Genomic DNA, 9910 nt, shown 5'->3' with positions numbered 1-9910 from the left:
AACAGAACTGTTTCTGTGTATATGTGCACATGCTCTTGCGTGCGCTTAGGTGATACGTGACAGCAGGAACAGAACAATCGAATGAAATTCAATACAGTATTCCACTGAGCGACACTGAGTCACCGATTCAAGGTGTCATCTGAGCTCCAGCAACGTCAAACAAGGTGGTAAGAGATGCCAAGACATGGTGATATTGCCCAGGCTGCATGAAGGGGAGACCAGATGTAGGTTATCTGTTAGCTAGCTATTAGCAGCTTGCATTATAAGGAGAATTTTAATCAGTGATGTTATTACATTAACGTGATTGAGCTGTGTGCTGAATCTAACCATGACAATGTCCTTTTTTAAATCTAAAAAACACAATTGAGCAGTGATCAGGAAATAGACATTACAAAATCTGGATTTGACAGTTAGATTGCCAATATGCATTTAGACAACATATTGCAGTAATCATTTTTAAATGTAACTGAAAATAAAAGAAGTTAGAAGAAAAATGCTGATAGTAATGAAGAGGAGTTTAAAAAAGAAGTCAACAGATTTCCCAAAGTACATCGTGTTTTTCTGCTTTCACTAATACATAAGGTGTTTGAAATACAGATGAAATACATTTTGTGTCTACAAACTCCCTTTGTTGTGGAATACTTGGTGGCTGGTTGTATTGAATTGTAGCTCACAAAAATGCATCAAACTGCCCTATTTTCAAAGCACAATAGAAAAATGTTGTAGCCACATGGATGTCACAAAATGGGAGTGTTCTGAAATGTAATGTCATAACTCGTAGCCATGATTGAAAAGACCATCAGAAAGGGAATAATGCCAGGATTTAAAAAGAAACACAACAAAAGTAAAAATACTGGAATCAAATGTGACTCCAGAACATTGTGTTCCAGTGCGCCCGTGTATTACACCAAAATGACAAAATAGGTACTGTTGTCAGTGCCTTTCAATCCCAGTGACCTCGCTACGCTTATGACAAAGTTTAAGCAGTTACAACTAGTTGATGAGTTTAGGGGAAGTTTGTCTTCATGGTTTAAAGAAACTAGCGTTGACTGTTGGTAGGAGACAGGTCATAAACAACAGTCTCAGGTGTGAAAGCTGTTTTAAGAACAATCAATGCTGATGTTTTTAGTTTCTTGTTTTCAGGCGATTTTTACTCGAATCTTTTTTACCAGCAGGCATTAGTGAGCTAAGTCTCTCATTTGCCCCGATAAGGAGTCAAGAAACCCAAATTCTTAGGTTTCTTGTTGTTGCTACCGTGGGTTTGTCAGCTGTGAAATAACCAGCTTTCAATTTAACTGTATATTTGGTCGACATCAACATTTTTTCTGTTTTTTGGGGGGGTTTTTTCATTAGCATTGCTTGATTGCAGCAGAATCATTCCTTTGTCAACTTTTATGACTCTTGCTGATGACTTGACTTAACCTCAATTCTATTAAAAATTTCGTCTTGTTTTTCCTTCCAGGCCTTGCAAAAAAGTTAGTGTTAGGACAGCTGTTTAAGACATGATATGACTTGCTGTTTTGTAACCTCCATCTCGCTCTTTATGTATAAAACAATCCTCAGTCACAGCAGGTTCAGAACGTCCTGCCTGTCCTGTGTGACCGTACAGTATGAAACGGGAACAGCTTGTTGTGTTGCAATTCTGGTCAAAGTAAAATCTGTTTCTTTGGGGAAAAAAAATACTATAATCAAATAGCATAGTCTGTGACATTTTTTTTCAATTCCTTGACAGACAGACACCGTCCGGAATATGCAACGTTACCTTACAAATGTGTAATCAGGGATACAAACAGATTGTGATCAAACGACGAACAACCATTCCCCAAAATAAAAATGTCAAGAGCACTAACATCCATAACAAGTTTGGTTAACAAGTTATTTAATTAGCAGGTTATTTGGTTAGCATTCATTTGGAGAGTCTCATTTTTGACAGACAACTGTTGCAGTGTATAGATTATAAATACAGTGAGCATTTCTTATATGTCAATTTAAAAAAAAGAAATCGGTGGCATGTTTTGGGGAGTGACTTCAAGCCTCAAAAAGTGTACTTTCAAACTTGTCAACAATCAATCTTTCATCATCTACAAAATGGTGACACATGGATACACTCACTTAGGACCATAAATTGCTCATTTTAATTTTCCAGGGATTATTATAGAGGATATTAAGGCTTGAGTAGTAGTATGTTTTAGGGTGCCCACACTCAGCCACACTCATGGTGGTTCCTGCTTGCTCTTCCCACCCAGATCAGCCCTTTGCACACTTGACTTTTTGTATTATCTGCCTTTATTATCTGATGAAATTGGCAGCAAGCGTAGACCTAAACTTCAGGCTCCGAAACATTATGCTGACATCACAGACGCTACAATAACTCTTCTACAGTCTATTGTTACCAGCTATTACATAAACATGTTTCATCAGATGTATACAGTCAATATCTGCTACATTTTGTACAGTGGATGATCAACCCATCTGATCACCCCGTTGTGGATCGCTTCACTTCATGTCCATTCCCATTACACAGTCAGATGGTGCACAGATGTATGTCAATCGCAATTCTTTTCAGATTTGACACACTTATTAAAAACGCCACAGGCGATCACAAATGGTTTTTCATTCTCCTAAAATAAATTGAAGATGTAAACTCATGTAATAAGTGATGATTTATTTCTGGATTTGTTTTGAATTCAAACTTTGAATCCTCTCATGGACTAACTATCTAATTATGACATTGCTGTCAGCGCAACAACAACCAAGATAACCAAAGATAATTGATTAAATACAGAGTAGATGGAACATTCGCAGAATATCCCTTTAAGAGTAAAGCTTCGGCATGGAAAAGCAATAAACTGACAACCTTGTATTGATGCTGAAAAAAAGAGAAATTGTATATTCAGAAGCTACAAAGAAACTAAACTTAAAGGCTTGAAGTCTACAGTATTGTGGTCTGTGTCAAATGATAGTAACAGACTGTCATGGACAATTTCTCCAGGATTTTGGCTGCTTTACTGTGTCAACGTCAGACTTTCATGTGACTACTTTGAGAGTTTTAGATAAAGGAGCATGTATACTAAAAGAAGAAGGTAAAAAGAAACAAATATTGTGTGCAGCCAACATCTTCACCCTCAAGATCTAGCAACCCTTAAAAAAACCTGACATCAATCAGACTTTAAAAAAGTAGTCTACAGACTGATAAACACATCACGAACAAGAATACAAATGCCACAACAACAAAAACAGAACAGAAATCCTCTAGGGCCCCAAACCAAAATCCTCTACAAAGAAGTTTATCTCTGCTAGCTGCACTAGGTCAGGTTCATGAAAAACTTGTGATGACGCTTGATCCCTCGGATCACTTGGTTCTTCCAGCAATCAAATAAGGATTTGCAGTAGAAAAAAATAAAGATAAGATTGGAATCATCCCATGAAAAAAATGTCCTTCAAAAGGTTTTTCAGAGACCCTCATTACCCATAAAGCTAAGCTTTTTTCTCTCCTTTCACAGAGTACTTGTGCTTTGTAAAATCCTCTGGTGATCTCTGGTCATTTTTGCTGTTGCTGTGGGCCAAAACTGTTTTCCAGAGCAATTCATCAAGTTGCTACTGTTAAAATAAATCTTACAACTTGGCAGGGGAAAGTTGGTTTGAAAACTGTTCACACAGGAGCCACTTAAACAAAAACGTTCTTGTTACTCAAAGTAACAATGATGTTAGTCTTTTTTCCAGTTTGAGCTTATACGTGTCAGCTCTGAAATGGTCAACTTTTAACAGAAATGTAATTGTTTCAGTCGTTACTCGTTTGGTGCTGGCAGGTCAATTTCAATCAGCCGGTCGAGGTGTTCACTTCAGTTGAAAATTGTACTGAAATCAGACCCCCAGCTCTTGAAACTAGTCTAGTTGGAGCAGGTGTTGATGTTCTTGCCGTCGGCAGCGTCCTCCACCAGTGCCAAGTGATAGTCAGTAGAGAGCGTGAAGTGTGACACACAGCCCAACAAACCTCCCATGTACTGCCTGTTTGTGTGTAGAGCTATCTCCTTCATGCCACCTTCAGGGGGAGAATACAGAGAGAGCAGACGTAAGAGAGAGAGAATATAGATATGTAGACATCTAAATGGTTTTTTGATACAGTATATGTGTAATTCTTCAACTATGATCCATTTTGGTCCTTTTTTGAAAATCTAAAAAATTTTTATAGAAGTGTATTGATCTGCTTTATTACTCCATTTTGTGTAGAAAAACCTCCTGATATTGATTGTGCCAAAATTATTTAAATTTTTTTTTTTTTTTGCATTTTATTCCAGCATTCACTGGAAATAATCATTTCCACCACACAACAAAACAGGTGTTTTTAAACAAAATTAGTGACATAATTTGTTTTTCTCAGAAAATCTCACACTGATCTGCTCAAATATATAAATTCATGAATTTTCAGGATTTTAAAGATATTTTATCTCATTGTTTAAATGAGAAACAGTTTAAAACAGAATCAAAAAGTCTTTCAGACATATTTTTACCAGAAATATATTAATATTTATTAATATATCTTACAACACATGATATACTGTATTAAAATGCAGTAAATTCATGTGTCATTTGTATTTGAAGTTAATATTACATCAATATTAAAGTCAAAGTTAAACTGGGTTGAATGTTGAAAATATAGCTTAGGTACAAAAGGAAATACTGCAAAAACAAACAAAAAAAACATACATAAAAGCCACTTTTTATATGATATGTGATAAAATAATGACTGAGTTAAAATTTAATTTTAATTTTTAAATGTTCATTTTGGTGTAAAGAAAGTGCAATAAAAATAAAAAATTAGAACTGTTTTTTTTGTTTTTTGGCTTCATTTTTGTTTTTGTTTTTCTTCCAGGGACACAAACATTACGATAGTTGAAGAAACACCCACATATGCAGGACTTTGTGGGGCTATGAGTTGTGAGCTCCACTTACCTACATATAACGGTCCATTGATATTGAGTTGTCTCATCTTGCCAGGTGACCTGCCTGTCTTTGCTCCATAATCATCGACTGTCAACTTCCCTGACTGGCCATCCCTGAAGACATGAGTGGTAAACGTATTAAACTTGAGAAACAGTTCACAGGTGGTATTATGATTGCAAAAATCTTTCAAAGGCTGTACTTTGCTTTTACAGTTTTTCTCAAACCAACAAAACCACAGGCAATTATCACCCGACTGCAGTCTCCCTTTACTCTGCAGAGCATTTTAGTGTCTTTTAGCTCACTTAGCTCACAGTCTCAGCAGTTTTATCAACCCTGTTTCCAGTAGTAGCAGGCAGCTGTTTTCAACACCAAACCACAGACAGACAAAGTCAGTGACTAGCTGAACATAGTGGAGCATTTAGCAGCTAAAGAGCGAGATATTTGATGTGTTGATGGAGACCAAAAAAGAGTAAATGTAAGACTTCCATTTGTCCGGTCTTTAGAAACACAACTCCAAATGAATGTAATGTTGCTCTGTGTCTGCTGGATATGTATATAGGCAACTGTTTGCTAACATGTTCACCATGTCAACTTTATATTAAAGTGATAATATGTCAATGTTGTGTTTACAGCTTGTTCTGCTGCCCCCAAGTGGACAACAGATCAGTTGATGCAGCTTTAATGTCACAGTATTAGATGTAAAATCAAGTGAAAGTAAAGTAGATGAGTTCTAATCACTGCAGTGGACATCTATTTGACAGAAGTAAACAAAAAACAAAGAGACTTGTCAGTGCTTACCTCACAGCTTTGACTCTGTGCCACTTTCCATCGTTAAAGGACCCGTTGACAACAACGTTAGCCGCACCACTGCCCAGGTTATAACTACAACAAGATGGAAACACATACAATGAGTTTAACTGGTTTGTAGTTGCAGCGGGTTCATACTTATATACTTCCGCCTGGATAAATCCTGCTTTTTTTCCAGGTCATAGTCATGCCTCAGATTCCAGGTCTTTTTTTAGCTCTGCCTGGCTGCTTAGCTCTTCCTGCCCTTTGGGGGAATCAGCATCCCTCTTCATCATCTTCATCCCCCTCTTGCACTAAACTTTCTTCTCTTGTTTAAATCTGCCCTTTCCTCCCTAGCTCCAGTTGTGGCAAAAGAACAGGGAAGAGCAAATGTGCTGAGCAGGACTTGTACTATTCTTTTACAACCCAGATATTTTAATAAGAATGAATGAATAAGCTTTGATAACAGCTTTTTTCTTTATTATACTGGATCCAGAAGTCCCCAAGAAAAAGCTGTTGAATACAGAAAATTTAGAGAATTTAATATATGTACGCAAATACAGGCAGTCAGAGGCATGAAGAACACAGAAAAGGGCTTAAATCTGCATCTAGAGTTTTTCTGACTAACTTTGTTAAAGTGTCCTTCATGTTTTTCACAAACATACAAACAAGTACCTGAATATCAGTGCACCATCCTGCAGCCCCATAGACAGGAAATCACTGTTGGGTCTCATTGGACTATCTCCTCGCCATAGCAACAAGCCGTCCTTGGCTGTGCTCTTAAAACGCATGAAAAGGTTGTTCCTGGACCCAGACACCCTGAAAAAAAGGACACATTTACCTGTTGACCAAGTACTGCAAGCAAGGTTAAAAAGAAAGGTTCACTTTATTTTGAGGTGACAACATCTGGGCCTATCTTTGCCTCTCCTTTTCAGTAAAAAATGTACACAGTGTGTGTGTCTGCCTGTGTCTGTGTGTGTGTGTATATATATATATGTCAATGTAATACAGAGAATTAGTATTCACAGTCAAGATTAAGTTTAAAATAAGACAAGATTAAAATGGCCTTTAAATACTCAAACAGGAAATACTGCCAGACACTAAAAATCCCTTTTTTCACACACCTTCCAATACCAACCTTTTGAGAATATCTCTGTTGTCGTAGGTCAGGTAACTTCGACCAGTGAACTGTGGGATCTCAATAGCTTCAGTCACAGCTGGGAAGATTAAAAAAAATGCACTTACTCCATATCATCACAAGGTGGCACCATCAACATGTATATCTACTGGCTCATTCTAAACTAGAAGACTAAATATGACGCAGTAAAGGGAAATGTAGGTAGGAAAGAGGTATGCGTTTTCAAAATTGATGACAGGTTAGTATTTCTTAAGCAAACAGTATCTACTTTATGATATAAATGTATACAAGAAAACTTACTGTTCAAACAGTAATTTCCACACTCTGCTCAGTGAAGGCATTAAAACAGAGAAGGCATAGATGGGATTAAGGGATTAAGTTGTCCAGTACATTATTTTATATTACCTTACATGATAAGAGAAAGAAAACACACATTTAATCTGAGAGGAGGAAAGGTCATGCTAAAGATCATGCCATTAAAGCCATATATTATACATAAACAATATAGATCATGCATTAAGCATTGTTATCATGAATTTATGTGATTTTTTTATTAAGTTCCAAGTTCTGCTCTTGGTATTTACTAAACTCACAGACCACTGAGTTTATAGTTATTATAGTTACTCTACAAAAAATAGACAAGCCAAAAACAAACTTTTACTTCTTCCTAGCCATAAAGGCACATATAGCATCAATCTATAAAACATAATCTTTGAAAGTATCATTTGATCCCTGATGCTCTCTATTCACAGTGCATCACCATCAACCTGTGGATGTACTGCCAATTGTATAAACTCAACCACCAAACCAACCATGAAAAATGTGCCTGTTTTATAAAATTATTAGTTACATGCTGTTTACAACAAAAAAATAACCCCAAGGAGATAGTAGTCCACATATAAACGGTAGTTCATAGTGCAACAGACCTTTCTGGCAGTGCCTGCCATCGTACCCTAGAGGGCAGTCACACTCATATCCATCCCACTTTGGCCTGCAGGTCCCTCCATTGGCACAGGGGCTTTCCACACATGGATGTGCAGAATTGGCTACATTGACCCCTCCAGCGGAGCCAGCTGTTATTGGGATGGTGCGATCATTGAGTATCAACTGGGCAGCAAAGGGCAAAGAGACAGACAGAGAAAAGAGGGAGGACAAAGAAGAGGAGAGGTTATAAAAAGTCAACCTGACATTTGTCATAGTTGTCAGTTTTGTGCCTGTTGAGACGATATAAGCCTTGTGTTTACTGACATATACTGATGTAAAAGAATAAAGTATTATGACTTAAAAATGAACTTTTTGCTGTGTATTTATTGCCATGCAGTGTGAGTGATTTGAAATCAGTTCATGAACAATAATCTTCACTTAACAATATCAAAATAATAATCACCAAATGATTTCACATTAATGTTAAAATACAGGTGTTAGTGTGCGGAAATACCTTCTGAATAGTTCCAGTGAAGGGCTTTATCACACCTGCTGTCCTCTTGGTTTTATCATATTCTGGTACTCCACCAATATAGAGAGGTGAACTGCAGCTAATCTGAGTGAAAGCTCCCTGCAGGGTCAATAGAACAGAGAGATATTGATTAATTACATCAACCATTCACTACATGAATCTAGTTATCTCATATAAATGCAGGTGATCATATTTGTTTTGCCATTAAGGAAGTTAAAGGTTAATTCCTGCCATTCTGTCTTCATAGGGGAGTTTCATATCAAAATCCATGCTAAAACCTGTGAGCTTCATCTTGAATTTCTTAAGAATTCACATTTGACCAGATAGTCATTAAACTAAGAATACTCTTGGGTAAATGGAAAAACAAAAGTTGACATTTTGTCTGTATTTATTATTGCAACCCACTGCAAAAACTGTGCTTTGTGTGTTCTGTTTGGTACAAGATGTTTAATAAGCAAGGGAATATTAAAATAGCAAATTCAGCACAGAATATAAAGGGTCTTCTCTGTAAAACATGTAAATAAAAACTCTATAACACAGGAGTTAGAGGACCAAACAAAGTTTAAAACGTGAGTAAATGTTGGACATTCAACTGGTGACTCCAGTGAGACACCAATGTTGCTTTGATTCTGCTAAATGTGTAATTAGACAAATGTCTGTTAACACATTTTAGACTGTTGTTAAATGTCTGTTAACACATTAGCCCTAAGAACTGAAAGATGTATATGAGGGATCAGCTGCTACAAGTTTGTTGTGAAGTCTTTCTGCCCCCCAGTGGCCAAAAATCACAACAGTGCAGCAACGCAGAGATGCAAAATACCTCAGCGATTCCTTCCATCGGCCTCTGGCTGTCCACCTGAAGGATACCACTCTTTGCTGTGCGAGACACCCTCAGTTCATGCCATGCGTCCAGACTGATCTGCTCCTCACTCCTATAGCACAGATTGTCACATACAACATGTTAGTAGTACTAGTTAGAAAATATAACAGCTATGGGAAAGTGACAGAGACAGAGAATAGAGAGAGAGCACATCAGTCTAGTACCTTATTACAGCACCTCCAGAGCCACAGTCAAATCTGAACTCTACATATCTGTCCACCAGGTTGATAGCCAGGAAGTCTCCGCTGCCTGCATCATCGCTGTACAGCAGCACCCCGTCAGGCATTGACGGCCGAAACGTCAGCTCGAACTCCATGAAGGACAGGTAACTCTGAGAGGTCTGAGGCCACGGGAGGACAGCATATGAAAACACTGTCTCATTGAAGAGTGGCGAGGACAGTGAGAAACCTGAGGAGTTGGAGAGTGGAAAGAAGAGGTGTTAGCACTACGATGATTAAGAGGAAAGTAAAAGAAGCTCATGAGAACAGACAAAAATGGAGAGAAAGGACATGGGGAGGAGAAAAAGAGTGGAGTGTTGTATTGAAAGCTGGTCTGACATGCAATCAATCCTGTTTGCTTTATATAAGAAATAATAATCCTCATCTCAACCATTTTTCCCCCATATTGCACTCAACTGTTCAGTAATTACCTTTAAAAGGTCTGTGTGACAATCTATGACAGCCATCAAGTAAGAAGAAACTACAAA

General features: G+C 37.5%; 1 protein-coding gene across 2 annotated transcripts in view; it reads right to left on the bottom strand.

Annotated features, from left to right (window-relative positions):
• Positions 1–1899: 1899 nt before the first annotated feature.
• LOC121903744 (pikachurin) overlaps positions 1900–9910 on the bottom strand; it is a 28456-nt gene continuing 20445 nt past the window's right edge. Inside the window, exons 16-25 of one of the 2 annotated variants that reach the window (XM_042421082.1) lie at positions 9369–9612; positions 9145–9256; positions 8307–8423; positions 7795–7975; positions 7169–7192; positions 6869–6947; positions 6406–6549; positions 5743–5826; positions 4954–5057; positions 1900–4042 (exon numbers count right to left, since the gene is read on the bottom strand). In XM_042421082.1, the coding sequence (XP_042277016.1) occupies positions 3891–4042; positions 4954–5057; positions 5743–5826; positions 6406–6549; positions 6869–6947; positions 7169–7192; positions 7795–7975; positions 8307–8423; positions 9145–9256; positions 9369–9612 (1241 nt within the window). In that variant the 3' untranslated portion in view covers positions 1900–3890. Of the gene's footprint in view, positions 4043–4953; positions 5058–5742; positions 5827–6405; positions 6550–6854; positions 6948–7168; positions 7193–7794; positions 7976–8306; positions 8424–9144; positions 9257–9368; positions 9613–9910 lie in introns of those variants that run through there. The other variant, XM_042421083.1, reaches the window with a different exon arrangement.

This window comes from Thunnus maccoyii, chromosome 9 (assembly GCF_910596095.1).
Source record: "Thunnus maccoyii chromosome 9, fThuMac1.1, whole genome shotgun sequence".
NCBI lineage: Eukaryota > Metazoa > Chordata > Actinopteri > Scombriformes > Scombridae > Thunnus > Thunnus maccoyii.
The sequence above is the reverse complement of the archived record's forward strand: the minus strand, read 5'-3'. Positions and strand labels throughout refer to the sequence as shown.